This window comes from Alligator sinensis, unplaced genomic scaffold (genome assembly GCF_000455745.1).
Source record: "Alligator sinensis unplaced genomic scaffold, ASM45574v1 scaffold1614_1, whole genome shotgun sequence".
NCBI classification, from domain to species: Eukaryota; Metazoa; Chordata; order Crocodylia; family Alligatoridae; genus Alligator; species Alligator sinensis.
Window position 1 is genome coordinate 294,705 of NW_005843065.1, and position 20,924 is coordinate 315,628.

Sequence of the window (20,924 nt, forward strand, 5' to 3'; positions counted from 1 at the left end):
GGGCAGGCTTTATGGGCACCAGCAAAGGTGTCCAGGTGGTCCTAGCACTGAGCTATCAAGGGACTGTGGGCTGGGAGTGAGGGGCACCTACAAAGCTTGGGGAACCCAGGGCTGGATTAACTGGGGGCTGTGAGTTGGGGGTGAGAGACCCTGGCATGGTTGGAGGGCCCCCAGGACTGCAGAGACAAGAGACTGTGGATCAGGAGTGAGGGGCACCTGCAGGGCTGGGCAGGGCAAGCACAGGGCTGGGGGTAGCAGGGGGATGGGGTCTGGGGTGAGGGGCATGAGCAGAGCTGTGAGGATGAGTCCAGCCCTGGTTAACAGGGCTCTGCTGGTCAGAAGGGGCATCAACATAAATGATACAGGGCAAGCCCAGGACTGGGGTGGCAGAAGGCTGCAGGGTAGGAGTGAGAGCAGCAACAGACTGCTGGAATAAAGCACTGGATTGGCAGGGGGTGTGGGTCAGGAGGGAGAGGCATCCACAGAGCTGGGAAGGAAGAAATAAGGACTAGAACAGCAAGGAGCTGCAGGTGAGGGGTGAGTCCAGCACTGGGCTATGGGGCAGGAGTGAAGGGCACTAGAAAAACGAGGGGGCTATATTTAGGGCTACCAGAGGGTGTGAGAGACATCAGCCTGCCTGAGGGTCCAGAATTTAGGGCTAGGACAGCAGGAGGCAAATGGTCGGTATTTGGGGGCACCAACAAAGCTGTAAGAATGAGCCCATAGCTGAGTTTGCAGGGGCTGGGGGTTGAGAGTGAAGGGCCCAAGCAGAGCTGGGGTATAGGGAGCCCAGAGCTGCGGAGCAGGGACTTGTGTGTCAGGAGTGAGGGGCATTGAAAGGGATAGGGTGGGCAGCAGACTGAGGGTTGGGAGTGAGGGGCACCAGCAGAGCTGTGGAGGCATCCAATATTTGGGGCAGGAGGGGAACTGAGGATCAGCACTGAGGATCATTGGAAGAGCATTGAAACCCCCCTTCCCTCCCTCAGACATCAGGGGCTGGTGGTTGGGAGTGAGGGACACCAGCTTGCTGGGGACAGAGGACTGCAAGTGAGGAGTGAGGGCCACCAGCACAGTGGGGACAGAGGGGTTTGCCAGACACTGGGATAGCAATGTGCTTTGGGTAGAAAGCAAAGGAGAACCAGCAGAGTTGTTGGTCAAGGGTCAGCAGATCGGGAGCGAGGGGCACTGATAGGGCTACGGGCTGCAAGGGGCTGTAAGTCAGGAGTGAGGGGCACCAGCATGGTTGGAGGGCAGGAGTCAGGTCAGGAGTGACAGGCACCAATAGGGCTGGAGGGAGGAGGGGTCTTCAGGTCCAGAGTGAGGTGGGCTGGTAAGGCAGGAAGTGGCAGACTGGGAGGGAGTTCATAGCAGAGTTTATCCCAGAAAGATTTCCCAGTCCCTTCCCTCTGGTCCAACTGCAACTGCTTGCTGCTGAGCCACCTCTAAGCGCCATCAAAATTTCCCCCTTGGCATCTCACCTTGGCATCTCACCTGAAATCGTCCGGTGTGTGGGCCCCTCTCCCAGGGCTGCCTCAGTCTTCCCTCACCAGCTCTGCACCAGGGCAGCCTGCAGGGACCTTGCTTGCAGAGATGGAGCTCGGCCCCAGGGGGCCAAAGACAAATAGCAGTTGCTATTGAGCTGCCTGTCAGTTCAGAGATGACACACGTCATTCGCATCTCTTTAGACTTCAGGGCACTCAGCTCAAGATGCTTTGAGACCCCTCTCCTGAGCACTTGACTCTTGTTGGGACTGTGACCCCCTCAGCCCCAGATCCCTGCACTCTCCCAGATACTGAAGTCCATGGGAAGCTGGTCTCAACTGAGGTTTTAGGGAAGTGTCTCACTAGATCTTCCTCCAGGTCTGTGAGGAAACAAATGAGACAGAGTCTAGCTAGGCTGGTTAATTGGAAACCAGTTGGGCACTGTGTTTTGAGGAAGGATGGTTCTCTGTGCCCTCACCCCACCCCCAATGGCCTCGTCCCATCACCCTCACTCACCTCATCCCTGACAGCCGCAACTTCCACTGTGAATTGGGCTGATGAATCAAAACCAATCCCTGGAGGAGGGGCATGGATGGGATGTGAAGGGTGAGAGAAGAGTGGCCCAAAGGATCAGAGAAAAATGGGATGTGCCATCAGTAGGGTTCACAATGCAGGCAGCTTGGTGGGATGATGAGAGGGGAAAATGTGCACACTGGGAATGATGTAGGTGTGAAAATGGGGGTGGAGATGAAAAGCCCAAGCTGTAGCTGGCACCTACTGGTTCCCTCACAGTCAGAGTTTGCCTCAGTTCCCAACAATGGCACTAAGAGGGACTGCTTCAGGGAACCAGGGGGTCCACAGGGTCGCTCCTTCACTCCCTTGCTCTCTCTTCCCTTTCAGTGAGCCCCAAAAGCCCAGTTGTCTTCCCCCTGGGTCCCTGCTGCGGCAGCTCCAGCACCTCTTCTCAGGTCACCCTGGCCTGTCTGATCACTGGCTACTTTCCGGAACCCGTCACAGTGCAGTGGTCCAATCATGGCTCTTCTCCTGCCAAGACCTTCCCTCCAATTAAGGATTCCAGTGGGCTCTACAGCGTGAGCAGCCAGATCTCTGTCCCAGCCACGAGTGCACAGTCCCAGACCTACAACTGCCAAGTGGCTCACCAGTCAACCGGGTACCACACCACCAAGGAAGTCAAAGGTAGGGACAGAGGCCTGGGGGAGTTTCCTCACAACTGGTATCTCTCAAGTCCCCTTCATTAGTTTACTGCAGAGAGAAAAGATACTGTACTAACCTACTGGTACTGCCAACTAGTGGGGATGGATGGATGGATGGATGGATGGATGGATGGATGGATGGATGGATGGATGGATGGGGCAAGACAGATAGAAAAGTTTAAATAAATACCATCCAGGAAAGAATGAATGGAAGTCGAAAGACAGAAAATGTCAAATTGAGGATGGGGTACCATGCTGTGGGGACTAGGGCAGGGGCCTTAGTAAGGGGTGAAAGGATGTGAGAAGTGGTATGGGGGTCCAGTAGGAGACACAGCACCTCATGGAGAAAAGTCAGGGGACTCCACAGTTGCTAACACTCCTGTGCTCATATCCAACAGTCTGTCCTCCCAAGCCACTCAAAACACCCGAAGTCAATGTGCTCCACTCGTCCTGCAGTGCCAAGAGTGGTGACACAATTGTCCTTGTGTGCTTCATCAATGGCTTCTTCCCCAAACCTCTGATGGTGGAGTGGCTGGTGGATGGTAGCACACAGCATATACCCCACACCACTGATGACCCCAAGAAGGATGATGACAGCTATACTTTCCACACCACCAGCAAGGCCAGTATCTCCCAGAATGAGTGGCTGGAAGGGAAGACCTACATATGCAAAGTGACCCACGCGGGGACCACAGTAGAGGGCTATGCCCGGAAGTGCTCAGGTATTGTTTAGCAGGGCTGGGCTGGGTGAGGTGTAAAAGTCCAGGGGAAGGGTGGGTAAGACAAAGATCTGGGCTGCTGCCAAGAAGAGGGGAGTGAGATGATGGGTCTGAGGAGCTGATCTGGGCTCTCCCCATTACCAGGCTCAGAGAGCTGCCAACAAACTGAAATCCAAGTCTACCTGAAGCCCCCAAGCCCTGCAGACCTGTACACAGGTGATTCACCCCAACTGACCTGCTTAGTGGACAAGCTGTCCAGCAATGAGGGACTCCATGTCCAGTGGACCCGGAAGAACCAAAAGCCTGTCAACCCCAAACCTCTGGAGATGGAAGAAAAGTTTGATGGCTCCTTCACTGCCAAGAGCTACCTGCCTATCTCTGTCGGTGAATGGACCAGTGGTGAAGAATACACCTGCACGGTGACACACACAGACCTCGTCTCCCCCACCATAAAAAGCATCCACAGGAAACCAGGTAAGTTGAGAATGGGCTCTTGGGGGAGATGTCACCTCCCACTCCCAGCTCCCCAGCCCAGGACACAGAGGGTGGGAAGGACCTGAAAGAGAACCCCACCTTATATATTACACTGAGAATCCTGACTCAGCTCCCTCCCAACCCAGGCAACAAAAAGATGACCTCACCCTCTTCCTTGGGCCCTGGCTGCCTGTCCCCAGCCTTGAGCCCCTCCATGCCCAAGCAGCAAGGGAGAGGTGACCCTCCCCAACCCTTTGCCCATATGTAAACCCAGCTAAGTGGCATCCATAATTCACCCATGTCTTCTCCCATCCACCCATTCCTCAAAGGTAAACGCTCTGCACCTGGTATCTACCTCTATGGGCCTCACCCTCAGGAGTTTTCCTCGAACAAGGGTTTTGTGTTCCTCACCTGCCTGATCAAGGACTTTTTCCCTGAGGACATCTCAGTGAAGTGGATGAAGAACCACAATGCTGAGGTGGATGACAAGTTCGTTATTACCACCAGTCCCATGAAGGAGGCATCTGGGGACTCATCCTTCTTCATCTACAGCAAGCTCACAGTTACTAAGACCAGTTGGAACAGTGGAGAGTCCTACACTTGCATGGCTGTCCATGAAGGCTTACCCATGAAGTTCTCACAGCGCTCAGTCCAGAAATCCCCTGGTAATTGAAGCATTTACCCTATAGCACTTCCTCCTTCCTGCTATCCAAGTTCAATAGATCTTTTGTAAATAACCTCTGTGCCTGCAACCAAAAATCATCTACACAAATAAAAGGAACCAGCCTGAGCTCACTCCTTGGGTCTCCTCATCATGGTGTCATTCCGGGCTGTTCATGACTCACTTTGGATGGGGGTGGGTCCCAGAGTGGGGTCTTAAAGATGCTGAGATGTTGCTGTGGTGGGGTGGTATTGGTGGATAAATCTTTATGTACCATTGCTGGGTGGGTAGTCGGATAGATGGATCCAGGTGGGGAGATACCTACAGCTAAATCTAAATACACCATGGATAGCTGGATGGCTGCCTGAATGGATTGGTGGTTGGGTGAACCCAGGTTGGGAGGTGTTTGCAGATAAATATGTATGCACCACTGATGGAGGGAGGAAGGGAGGGAGGGAGGGATGGACAGAGAGACAGGCAGATAGACCCAGGTTGGGAATTATTTATAACCAATTATATATGCACCACCTATGGATGGAAGGATGGATGGATGGAAGGAACCATCCATTCCAGGAAGGCAAAAATAGTTACATTTTTGGTTTCTAACCACATGCAGAGAGGGTCTGCTAGAATGATCAGAGACTGAAAAGCCTGTCTTGCCAGAATATGGTAAAAGAGCTGGGCTTGCTAGCCTAGAAAGACAAAGACAAGTAGAGACATGTTTGCTCTCTATAAACAGGTGGTGCCTTGAGTGAATGCTAAGGAGAGATAAGAGCTTTCTAATCTGAAGGACAATGTCAGCAGAAGGAGAAATGGGCTGCAAAGAAATGTAGGCTGGAAATTGGAAGGTGTCTAACCAGTAAGGATACTGAAGGCAACCAAGCTAATGTTGAAATGGAGCTTGGTAGGGATTGTAGCATGTGGCTGAAGGGGACTAGCATCAGTTATGCAATGTGAAAGTCTGGATATGGTAGTAAGATTCAGTAGATTCATACCTACCACAGAGGCAGGGGTGCATGGACTGTTAGGTGGACATTCACCTCAGACAGCAGAGGAAAGGATCCATTCAAACCAACTTCAGGAGGAGGATGGACACAGCCAGGCTAGGAATGGAGGCTCAGGTGAGCCCAGGCAGACAGATTTCAGATGGAAAGTTTGATAGGTAAGCTTCGGAGGAAAGGACTGATCAATAGATAAATACTTCAGAGAGGATAGAGGACAGAGGAGAACAGGGAGAAGTTTCTCTGCTTATTATAGTAGTGCCTGAAGCATTAACTCAAATCAGATCCCCCTTCTCCTGGGCACAGCACAGGCTGTGAGAGCACCCTTGCCCGAGACAGCTCCTACTCCAAACAAATAAAGGGTGCAAGGGGCAAGGAAAGATACAGAGAAGTGACTTATATGAGGCCCTCTATCAGGTTATCAGCAGAGCTGAGGATAAGATTTAAAGTGTCCTGAGAGGGCCATCTCAATGTACCTAGTCACTAGGTCATGTGGTGCTGATGGGTTGCTCTAAAGAAATGATGGATGGATGGATGGACGGACGGACGGACATATGGACATTTACAGATTGGAATGGGTGTGTGGTGGTATGGCAATGTATGGATGGCCTGATATGGATTAAGAATGAATAGCTAAATGTCTGGATGAATACAGGCAGATGGTGAAGAATGGAGATGAACAAACTGTATGGGCAAATGTATATGAAGGAATGGGTGGATGGGTACATAGGGTGATGGATGCATACAGATAGGGATCCATATGCTTGGAAAGATGAGGATGGATGGATGGATGGATGGATGGATGGATGGCCAATCCCTGGTCATCCCATCAGGACAAAATAATTCAGGTTAAAACTCAAAAATGCTGTGTGGGGGGAATCCCAGGAGGGAGGGAAGGCAGCCTTTATCCTATGCCTCCTCCTACCTGAGTGAGAAGAGGGTCCCAAAAAGAGCTGTGAGGAGGAGAGTTATTCAAATATCCCTTCAAGGCCCTGACCTGCCCCTGCCTCCTTAAACTTACCCTATACACTGAAATGCAAAGAGGTACCTCTCCCAAACTCCCTCCAACCTCTCAAACAGCACAGGTTTCCAAAGTGGCCACACAGTAGAGGGGCAGGAAAGGATGCCTACAGGTAGCAGTTTGAGGGACTAGGTTAATAGACAGCTGTTCCACTGGGAGCTGGGTTCAAATCCCAGGAACTACTAGGCACTTTACAACCACCTAGCAGAGTAGGAGCAGGGGCAGTACTAGAGCTGTTATCCTGTGGGGAGAGCAAGTACTATAGGAAAAGGAGGAAGAGTAATAGGCAATTTAGCAGCATGGTGCATTTGCTCAGAGGAAGAGAAGACACTCAGGCCAAGTGTCCTGCACATACATATGGTGGTATGACATTAGACCTTTCTATGAGTGCTGCCATTTTACACACAATAGAGAGAGACACCCACCCATTATCCTCCCTTCATGTCACTGAAGGAACAGTCCAGCAGCCGAGGCATGGCTACTTCTGGGATAGGTGGAAGGCAAAACCTCAGACATCTCAGTCTTTCCTCTCCTCTAAAACATGATGCACTCCCTTCCTCACAGCTCCCCCTGGGGATGCCCTGGAGCGGTGGGGCTAACTCTGACTTCCAGGGGTGAGTGTCCCCTATGGGTCCCAACCCTGCACCATCTATGGATGGACCCAAAGGGCTCCATGACTCTCCCAAAGTGCAAGTAACTCCAGGGGACTTGTTTGTTGTGTGGCTGCATCTCAGCCTGGGGAGACAACTCCCTGTATCAGTAGCTCCATACCCCAGAGGTGGCTGCATCCTACTGAAGGGACTCCCCACTGTAGAGGACTATTGGAGTTAGGGATGTGGTGACCAGTTCATAAGAAACCATCCATCCTGGTGTGTATGTGGCTCTTCCCCCATCACAGCAGCATCTCAGCACCTCCCAGAACCCAGTAGATTCAGCCCACTGGGAAAGCATGGACAGATCTTTATCCCCCATGACCCATGAGGAGACAGGACACAGAGAGTCACTGATGATGAGAGATGGCATCATAAGCGGGTGGCAGAGATGTGAAATAAACTCAGGTTCTTCATCTGCCACCCAGGGTGGTGCTACGGAGACAAGTCCAAATATTATCTCCCTGTTCTGAGTAAAAGGGATAGGACAGGGGTCTAAGAAAGAGACCCTTGTCAGGGGCAACTCAGAGCAAAGGGGAGAGGGAATTCATGAAGGGTGGGAATTTTGGTTTGCAATCCTGCTTAATAATATAGGACCAGGACTGAGAACACAGGGGAGATCAAGCAGGTCTGGATTAGTGCAAACCTTCTCAGCATTGCTGGGAGGGGTGGGAGGGAGGGAAGTATTTGGATGGGTGGGTATGTCTGGGGATTGATGAAGGGGGTGTATGAGCATGCATGCATGGAGGGAGCAGTCTGTGTGGGGGTGGATGGATGGATGGATGGAGTCTAAGGTTGAATACAATCAGAGCACACTCTGGCACTTCCTGGAAAAGAGAGGTATCACAGTGGGTGGGAAGATGGTAACATCTCCTCTCTTCCTTCTCAGAGGCATTGATGCCAGAGGACATATGCAACACTGATGAAGATGAGGAGCTGGAGGCTCTCTGGGCCACGATCTCCATCTTCATCACCCTCTTCCTCCTGAGTGTGTGCTACAGTGCCACAGTGACCCTGTTCAAGGTGAGATGGGAGAGGGGAAAAATGAATGAAACAAGGAATGAAGAAGGAGTGAGGCAGAAGGAAAGAGAATGCATGAGACAGAAAGAATGAATAACTGGGCCAGAAAGAAAAAACTGAATAGGAAAAAGGCAAAAGGAAACAAAAGAGGAAGGAGACAGACAGACCAACAATGCATGGCAAAAACCCAAGGTTGGGTAGTGGCCCTGGCCCCCTGTTCATGTCCCATCACTCTGTCCCCCCTGCAGGTGAAGTGGCTCTTCTCCACCGTGGTGCAGCTCAAGCAAGCAAGTGGTTCGGACTACAAGAATGTTATCCAGCGCGTGGTGTAGGGGACATTCCTGCCGCCTCCCCAGGAAGGAGGAAGCCCAGCTCTGGACTCTACTGGAGATGTGACCCAGGCCACACAACTCCACTCTGCCACCCCCTGCCCTGGGGGAGGGGATCTACTGGAAGAAAAGAGCTCATCTTCTACAGCTAATCTGACACCAGCTCTGGGAATCCCAGCTCTGCTGAGTGCCTGGCTGAGATAGGCTAGTCTGTGCCCTGCATTGATCCAGAACTCCCCCACTCAGAGCACTCCATTCTCTACCCCCCTCTAAACCACGCAGCCCTCCCTGCATCCCTAATCTACCTCTGCCCCCTCTTAGTTGCTCTATTCATTACACGTTTTAGCTCTTTGCTGTTTTTGTTGGTGACTTTGGTTTTTTGCACTGACAATAAATACATGGTGGGCCCTCGGCTCCCCACGAACCACCATCTCCATTTCTCATTTGCAGGGACCCTGGGATGCTCTAGGGGGCAGCACTATCAGGTCTGTGTGGGTCCAATTCTGTCCCTGAGCTTCTCAGGGCTGGGGCATGGGGTCTGTGAAACTATGAAGTGGGTATGTGAGAAGGGAGAAAGGAAGACGTAGGTAGGGAGATTAGACAGATTGATGTGGGGGTGCAGGGGCAGATGGGGATGGCTGGGGGGGGATGTGTGGTAGTTGGATAGGAGGGTATATGGGTAGGGGGCCCAGATGGATGCATTAACAAGTCAGTGACATGGCTCTCTCCAGCAGTAGAGCTGCACATTTCAGGAACCAAGGACCCAGCTTGCTGAGTTTCTTTCAGCCAGGCAGGTGTTTCCTGTTGCTTGCATACCCCAGGCTCCTAAAAATCCCCTGGGGACTAAGATGCAAACTTGGCCCTGTCCAATGATGCCCTGAGGTGAAAGGTCACAGAAGCAAGGAGCCCAGGCAGGGGAGAGAGGGGGCAATTTTTATACCAATGCTGTCGGATTCCAGAGGAAGCGTGTATACCCCCCAATTCTCACCTTGGCTCTTCATATTTTCTACTTCCTTTCCAATCTAAGTTTGCCCACCTGGGCTCTCAGACTTTGCTGCATCAGAGAGTGCTCTTCTACCTGGAACCCCTGGATGGAGGGGTTTGTAAGTGAATGGATAGATGCAGGGATGGATGGAGGGGTTTGTAGGAGGGGCATGCGATGGGTAGATGGAAGGGCAGTGGAAGTGTGGAACACTGAGTATTGGAGAGGGTGGATGAATGAATGGAAACATGGGTGAAGGAATGTCGGGGGGATGGTGGGAGGGTCGACAGATGAATGGATGGATGGGAGAGAAGAGGGGGTGGAGGGAGGGAGGGATATTGGTATGAACAGGTGAATGGAGGCAGGGAAGGAGGTTGGCACTCAGCCTATCAGCTGGGAGCTCATGTTTAGTCAGGTTCCACTAAAGCTTCATCCACACACAAACTTGGGCTCCTAAGTCCAGGAGTGTGATCTCCCAACCCTCTCACTTAACCCATGGGGTCCCTGAAGTCCACAACCACTGTTTCCACCAGTGAAGGTCTCCAGGCATGTACAGCTCTGCTTCTGGGCAGGCCCAAACCCACAGTCACCTTGGCAGGGCCAGGCAGGCCAATGCTCAGTTTGCACATAGGCCTGACTGGGATTCATTTAGTCCTCCAGTAAGGCCTCCGCACACCTACACTGTCCTATGGATACCCATTCTAATAGGCTTGTTCACAACATGCCTTACATAAATGGCCAGGAGTGGGCGCCCCACATAGTATAGCAGCCATGGCCTCCTTGCCTCAAAAATGTGCTTCACCCTTAGCTCAGGGGTCACAGCCCTCACCTTCCTTGGCCCCATGGGGCTCAAGACCATGGTCCTGCCTCCCCAAGCCCCTTGCTGTAAGCTATTCTGTGCTAGGCCCTTACCTACAGCCCTTACCTGTGAAAGCCAGGACACTGTGCAGAAAATAATTCCAGGTTCATAGCACCCAAGCAAGAGGTAGTAGCAGGAGGGATGGTTGTGTTTCCCAAGGATTGGGGATTTTGCCGGGGAGAGCAGAACTTGGTCCTGCCCCATGGACCAGTGGTTGGGCATGGTGAACAGCTATGGGCTCCAATGCACAGACAGTCCTGGGAGCAGAAATCCAGGACTCACTAGGCTTGGGACCTGCTCTGAGACCCAGAAAATCTTGGCTTCTTGGCTGTTTAGTGTCCCAGAGGTTGGGAGGTGAGTGAACCTTCAGGGGAGATGTTTGTCCAGCTCCTCCCAAGCTGAAGAAGGAATTGAACCTTAGGCTTCCTGGGATAATGTTCAAACCATTTGGGCTTGTGGATAAAAGGAGGTACATCTAATACATCCCCCCCTGCTCACCATGAGGTTCAGGGAATGGTACTTCATCTTCTCAGTGGGACAGAGTCAATGACCCCAGGCTAAGAACAGGTCCCCACAGGACCTTCTAAAAATATTCTGCATTTGAGCCAGCTAATAAGAGTCACATGAGGCTCAGATGCATCCTGCCATTAGCAGAACCCTTCAGAAAACCATTCTGAAAGTCTGTGTATTAAACAATTCTTAATCTTTTTGCTACAAACTAGCTTGTTTTTTTGCATAGTGCTGTTTTCCCTTCACACCCTGAAAAACTGAGTCAAACCAGTGTACAGAAGTCTAAGAATATCGTGCCAAAACTAGTTTTGTTTTTCAGGTGAACTTGCGGTTTCACCAGGGAAAAACAGGCACAAGCCATCTGACAAGGCCTGGTATCTCCAAAAACATGTTTTGTGTGTATTAGTCGTCTCTTTAATCATTTATTTATTGCATCCCATATCCCATCCCTGATGGGGGCGTCCCCACCATGCACCTCCTACACATCGCCTCTGTCTTAACCTGTACTTCCTTCAATTATGGTAGGAAAAAGGAAAGAGAACATGGCAAGCTAGTGGGTCTGAATGTATGCATAAATGGATAAAAAAAGGCCTTTTTTTTTTTTCCCCTACAACAGTGGTTCTAAGCCTGTGGTCTGCAGATCCCATGGGGTCTACAGACTATATCTATGGTATCCACAAAAGATGACTATGATCAAATCAGAAGTATGTGAATATCCACATTTACAATTCAAAGGAGTTCACACATCCCTTAGAAATTTCCAAAGGGGTCTGCACTTGCATTCAAAATTTTTTAGGGGTCCGCAAATTTAAAAAGGTTGAAAACCACTTCTCTACAACAATATGTTGATTGGTGTTAACTATGGATTTTAATGATTTTTTGTGCGCATCCTGAATCGGCCTGTCTGTGAAATCATGCAATGCAACCTCTTGGCCTATAACAATCGGGAACAAGAAACAAACATGCAAACAAGTATGGGAGTGTGACGGAGGGCCTCCTCAGGCCGATCTCCATGGCCCGCCCTCTGTCTCTGGGCAACCGCCCGCTTATCTCGCCCACCACGCCTTTGATGATAATTGATTCATATATTGATGTCAATTAAGCAGGAGGCTGCCCTTTGACTGCCCCGATGCCAAGGGGCGCTCTGCGGCTCCAACCTCCCCTAATACCGCAGCCCAAGCCTCGCAGATGGCATCATGGTGTTCTTCCTCACCGGCCCCACACTGGGCCCCAGAATCTTCCACGCAAGATCCCCTGTGACCTTCACTACTCAGGCGGCCACTCCGCCGTCAACTGGGCTACCTCACCCCCCCCCGAAGCTATCTTCCCCTCTCGGGTGTGGTTCCCCTCTGGAACCTTCGGCCTCTTGCCCTGGCCCACCTCAAGGCCAGTCGGGACCCCAGGCCCCCGGCTCTTGGGCGTCCCTCGTGGTGGGCCCCCAGCCCTTTTGACCCTCAATGGTCCTGGCCCCAGCATGTGCCAGTCGAGGGTACTATCCCCTTCGGGCTGGGTCTCTCTAGCCACTCAACTACTCCTCGGGCCTCACCGTGCCGCAGCTCCCTTCCTCCTAGGAGCAACCGCAGCACCCTGCCCACATCTCTGTCACTCTCGGGATCTGCCGCCTCTGGGCCCCTCACAAACACGGGCCCTCTCGGCCCTCATCCAACTCAGGGGTCACCCACCCGGTGGTGGTGGGAGCTAGGGGTTTAGGCACCCCAACCCACCTTTCACCAGGGTGATCACTGGCCTGGCATTTCCTGGGGGCTCCTGCACCACTGAGAGCCCCACCAGACCACCCACTCCCAGCAGGGTGCAGTTTCAGGTCATGCCCAGGACCAGGAGCCTCCTACCAACCCCTTGCAGCTCCCCCCCCTTACCTCCAGATCATTCAAAGCAGCCCTAAGGCCAGGCAATGTTGCTGCCTGCCCTCCTGCAGCCCAACTGCCTGGTTTATATAAGCCTCAAAATGGCTGCCGCAATCAGGCACCTGGAGGCTGCCGGCGCCCGGGCCCTGAAAATGGGCTCCGCCACAGGGAGGTATTATGAGGATGGATATGGATGGATGGGGTCCAATGTAAGGCATCTAAGCTCCTTCCTGACAGGGACAGGGTTGATGACCCACTTCTTCTCTAGCATTTTCTACCACTGGGTGATGATGTCTCTATGCCCAACTTGTTGGCTTCTGTGAGTCCCACTGAAGAAGCCCACTGCTCCTCATATACTGCATGGGAAACCCAGGCCCTTGACTCTGGGCTGTGGATTCTCCTCCAGAAACCAGACCTCTACAAGCCAGGCCTTGCAGGCCTCAGTGTTGCCACAAGTCAGCCCCTCAAGCCAAGTCTACCTGGCATCTCCAATCTTGCCAAGGGGTCCCACTCTCAACCATCCTCTACCCACATGCTCCTGCTTCCACAGGCTGAATCAAGAAATGAGGCACTGGCTCTGATTCCAGCTGCCTCCCCTCTAAAGTCTGTTTAGGCAGAGATCCCAGACCCAGTGGGGGAACCCCATAGTCCCTGCACCACCACATTACCACAGGGCAGGTAAATGTGGGGGTGTGGAGGAGTCAGGGCTGGAAGCAACACTCCCCAGGAGCCCTGGGGACATGGTGCAGACAGACCCTGTGGGGACCAAGCCCTTGTTCCTCTTCAGACTCCCTACTCCACAGGGTACAGCCCCCCACCCTGCTAATGCCCCCTAGCTCCTTGGTTCCTGCACTTGTGAGCCTGAACTGGGCCATGTTATATGCCATGCTAATTATACAAGCCCATTGGCCCCAACCATTCCAGCCTCCCACCATGGCTGCCCTGCTCTCTCTACCACTCTGCCCATGTCTGTGCCATCCCTAATTTGTTTTACAGGAGTAGAGAAATGATCCCGCTGAACAAGACCAGCTGCAAAATGGGACTGCTGCACCCAGTTCTGGTGTGCATGTCTGGAATAGGATCCTGAAAAAATCGTGGGACAGAGTAGAAGGGAGGCACAGAAAATCATTCAGGACCTGAGGAAAAAAATGTCTTGGAGGCAATCATGGGAAAAATGTATGAAAAATGTAACTAGTTAAAGTTAAATGTTAGCAACCTTTAAAATTAACTTTAGTTAAAAGTTAAGTATTTCCACTTTCAACTAGTTAACAGATAAGTTAAAAGGAGAGTAACTAGTTAAAGTTAAGTTGATTTGTGAGAAATGCATGAAACACAGTGAATTGCCTCTTAGCATCATTTTTCATTTTCAAATGCAATGAGTGGGTTTCCTTTTCCTAAGCCCACAGAAGCACACTCATTTACTCACAACTCACCCTGCTTTACCTGAAAACAATGTTATACTTGCCATACAGTTTTCAGAACAACAGTTTACCAATACCTGTGTAATGTTAGTTCCTTCTCACCTTCTCCATGTGAAGTACTTTGTAAAAGTCAATGCATCATATAGGTATACCAGAATAACAGAAAGGAGATATTCATAGCCAGGTGACAAATGAAAGCTGTTCCCACAGAAAACCTCTGTTGTTGCACTTTTTATTGCTCAAAAGGTAACAAAAGAGTATGAAATACATCTGAATTAGAAATAATGAAAGTGTCTGAAAATCAACATTAGACTGAAATGAGAAAATCAGTTTAAATGAGAAAAAGAAGGTTCAGTTGCATAGCAGAAACTGTTTAAACATGCTTATTGAACTTCAGCAAAAGCTGCATTTCAAAATTTACGTCTGACAATTTTCCTCTTCTGTCTCGCAAAACTAAGCCCCCACTACTGAGCAATCGCCCTACATGGGCAGATGAGGGAATGCTTGTTCCCCTCCTGCTGCCAACTGGCTGCCCTTCTGCAAATGCACAGAAAATGCCAGCATGAACTAAGGAACTCTGGGACTTGTACTTCTTAAGAGACCATATCTCATAGGAAGGCACACTACTCTCTGCCTCTCAAACAAGAAGTCCTAGAGTTTCAATACAGACATATCGTTCCATGTAAGTCCTAGAGAGTGGCTGTGTCAGGAAAAACTCTGGGAAAGCTGGGTTTTATTTTTTTTGTTTAACTTTTAACTTATACTTTTAAAAACTTACTCTTTTTTTCACTAGTTAAAGTTAAAAGTTAGCCATTTCTTTAACTTTTTAACTAGTTAATTCACTAGTTAATTCCCATGACTGCTTGGAGCCATAGACTTAAAGAGTTTGAAACATCAAATATCCTCATATTTTGTTTGTTTCTTTGTTTTATTGTTTTGGGGGGGGGGGGGGGGTTTCTCTCCTGGCAAAACTACGAGTTGGCCTGAAAAATGAAACTGTTTTGATGTGCTATTCTTAGACTTCTGTCGACCTGAGTGACTCAGTTGCACATGACAACACTCTTGCTTTAAAAAAAGCAGCGCTATGCAAAATCAAAGTTGCCTGAATCAAAAGAATTAAAAAATTGTTTGATATATAATTTTTCATAACATTTTTCTGAGGGCTTCTGAAGGGACCTGTTCTCAGGCTGAAGCTGGTCAATAACTTTGCCTATTGATTCAAGGAAAATGTAACATCATTCATTGATTTTAAAGAGGAAATTTCACTCATTTCCCACTGAATTGAGCCCAATACCTTGCATTTAGCTGAAACATCTTCCAGAAAGGCTCTGGTTTTCATTTGAAGAAAGTGAAGGATGGAAAATCCACCAATTCACTTGGTCATGTATTCCAAGGATCAGTCACTCTCACAATGAAAAATGTAGGCCTTACTTGTCTTTTGAGCTCTCTAACTTTAATGCATAGCAGTGGCTTCCCCACTTTCTGGGCTGCCAGCCAGATGTGTGGTGTGGAGTTGGTCCATAGGCTGAATCCAGTGCATGGGATCAGTTTGTAGGCCGGATCCAGCATGAGGTCAGCATGTAGGTGTAATCCAATGAGTTGTCCAAGCACCACATGCTGGATTGGTCCCTGCCCCCTACATACCAGGTTGGGCCTGCCACTCTGGTCCTGACTCTTATAAACTGGATGGGGCCCCTCATAGCAGCCCCATGTTCCAGCCTGATCCAGCACACGGGGCCATATCATCTAACCCCAGGGCTTGGACACGTGGTGGTAGGGAAGCAGTGGCACTGTCAATTGCCACCATTCCCCAGAGCCAAATTTTTGGACCTCTGCCAGAGACTGAACACCACTGATTCATAGGCTTTATTTTTTTTTATCAGCTTTTATTTGCTAAGTTCAAAAGCCTTTAAACACCTGGTAGTTCTGCATGACATTCTGAAAAAAGGATTTCTTAGGATGGCTGGGATAGAGTTAGACAGGCTTTTGAATACAAGACACTTTTCATCAGTTCTCATTCTCAATTCATTGGTTGCAGACAGTTTGTCTAAGGGGTCCTGCTAGGATTTGTTTTCATCCCAAAGCAGGCCATATTTCTGTCGATGGTTTCAGAGAAAACGTGAAAATATTAATTTGTTTTAAGCCTAATCTTCAGACAGAAGATAAGAACATCAAACCAAATAGTTACTGGTCCATCTTGCCCAGTCTCCTGTGTCACACAGTGGCAGAAAGCAGATGCTGAAAGAGAGAGTGAACTCGATATGACCAGGGTTTTTTCCACTGTTCCTCTCCCACTTGCAGCCTCCAGCATTTAAGGACTAGGAAGTTTGGATTCAGAGACTGTACCCCTACCTTTCCTTCCAGGAATGTGCCCAATTTATTTTTTAATCTGGTTAAACTCTCAGTGTCCACAATATCTGGTGGTAAAGAGTTCCACAGTTTAATTACATGCTCTGTGAAAAAGAACTTTTAAACTTGCTAGCTACTAGTTTCATTTTGTGACCCCTAGTTCTTGTATTGAGATAGTAAATAATAAATATCTATTTACTTTCTCTTTGCCATTTAGTATTTTCTAAACCCTTATCATATCCCTCCTCAAGTGTCTCTTTAGTCTCTCCTCATACGGAAGTCCCCCCATACCCATAATCACCTTTGTTCCCCTTCTCTGGACCTTCACTAGTTCTTCTATGTCCTTTTGGAGGTGTGGGGGCCAGATCTGGGCACAGTATTCAAGGTACAGGCACCCATTTGTAAATGGGCATGGGCATAATGAAACTTTCTGATTTTTTTTTGTTACAAATCCCTTCTTAATGTTCCCTAACATTTTGTTTGTCTTCTTGATGGTTGTTGAACACTGAGCTAATGTTTTTAGTGAACTGTCCACAATGATTCCCAGATCTCTTTCCTGTGTGGTAACAGCTAATGTAGAGCTTATCATAGTGTAGGTAGAGTTTGGATCATTTTTACCCATGTGCATCACTTTACACTCATCTACACTGACTTTCATCTGCCATTTAGTTGCCCATGTGCCCGTTGAGTAGATCCTAATAACTACAACATCTTCTATGAAAGACTCTAGTTGGAACCTGAAGACATTAAAATGATGAAAAATCCACTGATTAGGTTGGAAGTGTGTTCCAGTGCTTCAGCCTCTCCCCCACCCCCACCCCACACACATAGACACATGGGCCATATTTCTCCTTTGAACTTGTGTACCTGAAAGGCAATTATAGTGAGGATGGAGATGGAGTGTTCCCTGTGGACTAGGAGCAATGACCTCAGGATGCAGCAGAGGGAATTTAGTTGGGAGATTAGGAGGAACTTTCTGACTAGAAGGGTGGTCAGGCATCGGATCAGGCTACTTAAAGAAGTTGTTGATTTGCCATCCCTGGAAATTTTCAAGAGTGAGTTGCACAGATGTTTGACTGGTTTTGTTTAGTCAGGGGTGATCCTGCTTGAGCATGGGACTGGACTAGATGACTTTGCGAGGTCCCTGCCAGTCCTACTTTCCTATGATACTATGATCTTTACAGACTTTGGCTGTTTTTCTGCCTTTCTTTGCTACATTAGAAAGCCCCTTAGCAGCTGCTACTTTCTACCTGGGGCAGTGCTTATAAACTGTGACCAACCCTGGTTGTTGTCTTCTTTCTGAAACTACACAGGCCAAACTCTTTAAGCCTGTATCTATAAAGCATTTTTATCCAGAACCTAATTTCCTGTGTTCTACTCACTCCAACAATATTTCATGGTCCTGTCCCAGGTGTATGTGGACACCAGAACTGAGTGTAGCATTCCCATATCACAGCCAGCCTTTTCCAGAGGGGGGGGATCCCCTCCCTGTTCCAATAGAACAAATTGGAGGAGGCATCAACATGGGTAAAGTGGTAAGGAATGTGGAGGACAGGGCAGCCAAGGTAGGAGGTTGGGATGGCTGAGGCCACTGGGTTTGTGAGACCAACATGGGGTATAACACAGCTCACATGTGCAGGAACTAAGGAGTCAAAGGATGTTAAAAGGGTGGAGGGCCTGTACCCATTGAACAGGGAGTCTGAGAAGGAGTGAGGGCTTGATACCCATGGGGTCTATCTTCACCATGTTCCCAGAGCTCCTGAGAAGAGTCAGTCTCAAACACCCCCCCACCACTCACTCATACTCACCTACTCCCAACAGCAGCTCTGGGACCTCTGCCTACTATGGGCTTCAGAACCATGGCAGGGTAAGGCCAAGAGCAAAGCCACTGCCCCATTTCCTGGTTCAACCTGTAGGAGCAGAAGCAAAAGGGTGAAGTATGGTCCAGAGTGGGACCCCCTTGACAAGTCTAGTGGACTTGCCATGTAGACACAGCCTAAGAGGCTGAGTAGTAGTGACAGCATTGAGCCCTGAAAGGCCTGGAGGAGAATCTACAGCCCGGAGTCAGTGTATGAGGAGCAGTGGGCTTCTCCAATGGGCCTCAGAAGCAAGCAGGTTAGACATGGAGACCCAGTGATAGGAAATGCTGAAATAATATGATGGATGAAATAATTGGTCATCAATTCTGCCCCATCAGGAAGGGGTCTAAGGGCTTCCTCTGGGATCGATCAATCAGTCAAACTCTCTATCTATCTATCCTTTGATCCATCCATCTAATAATGGATCCATCCACCCATCCATTCATCTAACCATCTCCAAACCCCAACCCATCCTTCCTTCTTTCTTGGATAATCCAGGTAATGATAAACCAAGAGTCAGTGCAACATGAAATCATGGAAAGAGTAGTAAAGGACACAATTATAAACCCATTTAATCTCAATCAATATGTTTTTGTAGAAAAGAAGTCTGCAAATGGGTTTGATTTTTTTTGGCAAGACTACAAGTTTAGTTGAGCAAGGACTCTGTTTTGACACGTTATTCTTAGACTTCTGTCTAAATTCTGCAGGACTCTGATTTTAAAAATGTACCTTTCTGAAAAAATCAGTGTAAACAACATCAATTGCATTATATTGGAGTGAGACAGTAACCATACTGGTTCAGGAAATATGCAAGAAGCAAGAATTCTTGAGGGTGGTACATTTTATTGGCACAGATTTAGACATGTTGTTGAAAGCAGTGCATTCTTTTTCGGGTCTAAAGGAAAAAGCAGAAACAGAAAATGTACCCACTACTATTGGCTCAGAGGATACATCCCTGACTGTTCTGTTTGATTGCTATTAAGGGATTTATTATCTATGAACTTGTCGAGTCCCTTATTGAACATTGCTAAGCTATCTGCCTCTACAACCTCCTGTGGGAATGAGTTCCACAAGTTAACCATGTGCTGCATAAGAAAGTACTTTCTCATTGTAGTTTTAAACCTGTATCCTGTTAAACTCAGTGAATGGTCCTTTATTTTAGTATTCTGGGGCTTGGGGAATAACAGTCCCCTAATTCACTTTGTCTACACTCTTCATGATTTCATAGACCTCTATCACAACCCCACCCACCCTTCTCCCTTCCAAACTGAAGAGTCCTAGCATTTCTAGCCTTAGCCATTTAGCAGTTTCAAACCCCTTATCATCTATGTTGCCTTTCTCTGCACCTTCTCTAATTCTACTATATCCATTTTGAGATGGGGACACCAGAATTTCACACAGTATTCAAGATGTGGGTGAAGCATGGATTCTTCATCCTAGGATTATCCAGGTAACAATATGAGATGGGTTACCCAAACATAGTTGAATGAAAAGGCTGAGTTTTGATTAAATCTATAAATGATTCAACAAACAGCTAATGTCAATCAACATATTGTTGGTAGAAAATAAGCTGTCAAATGCCTTGGGTTTGCAGGTGGATATCTTTTATTGTTTTTGTTGTTTTTGTGGGAGGAGGAGGGAGTTCTTGTTTTCTTGCTTTTTTCTCCTGACTAAACCACAGCTTCAGCTGCATCAGAAACCGTAGTGAAATGATATTCTTAGACTTCTGTGGACCTGAATGACTCAAATCCTTGTGACGTTCTGATTAACAAAAGTAGCTCCTTTCACAACTGATTTTACGTGTTGGAAATGGGGTAAGAAGCTTCCCTCTGAGTTGAGTCCAGTCACTGAGCCAAGAAAACTTCCAGAATGATTCTGTCTTGAATGTGGAGACACTGCAAGATACAGAACATGATGATTGGGTTGGGAGAGCATCCCAAATCATTAATACCCCCTCAGTTAAAAATTCAGGACTTATTTCTCCTTTGAACTCACCTTTTACCAATTCACAGCTGTTGGATTTTGTTCTTCCTTTATAAAGCCCCTTAGCACCCACCACAGCACCCTTCAGCTTGCATATGCCAAAAAAACTAACGAATTTTCATTCTCCCTTCTCCTAAACAGGGCAGATCAAGCTCTTTAAGTCTGTGTCTCTATGGCCTGTTCTTTGTCCCCACTCTACTCGCTAATAATATTCTAAGATGATTCTCCAAATGTGGAGACCAGAACTGCATACAGTGTTCCCATATAGTAGCCAGCCTTGTCCAGAGAGGGAAATCACCCAAGTGAAGACTTAGGCATGCAGGATTTGGGAGTCAGGGACCTGACTCAACCCATGAGGGGTGTTGAGAACCTTAAATGGGATTCAGAAGCCAGCAGGCTGGTCAGGGAGCCACCACAGCCCAGTGGTAGCAAACCCTGAAGTGAAGAGCGCTATTGTCAGGATGATGTTGTAGTCTTGATGGTCCAGGGGAAATGTGAGGCAAATGTGGGTGATATCTTTTAGGGG

The 20,924-nt window shown here is 48.7% G+C and overlaps 1 protein-coding gene and 1 gene segment (V, D, J or C); one reads left to right on the forward strand and one right to left on the reverse strand.

Annotated features, from left to right (window-relative positions):
- LOC102370271 overlaps positions 1-1,982 on the reverse strand; it is a 19,699-nt gene extending 17,717 nt beyond the window's left edge. Inside the window, 1 exon segment of the mRNA XM_025193538.1 lies at positions 1,479-1,982. Coding sequence (XP_025049323.1) covers positions 1,479-1,677 — 199 coding nt within the window. The 5' untranslated portion in view covers positions 1,678-1,982.
- Positions 1,983-2,121: 139 nt separating this feature from the next.
- On the forward strand, positions 2,122-8,573 carry LOC102370508. The segment is given in 7 exon segments: positions 2,122-2,137; positions 2,382-2,678; positions 3,094-3,417; positions 3,559-3,888; positions 4,218-4,553; positions 8,111-8,244; positions 8,490-8,573. Coding segments are annotated over 7 exon segments (1,521 nt in total).
- The last annotated feature ends 12,351 nt before the right edge of the window (positions 8,574-20,924 follow it).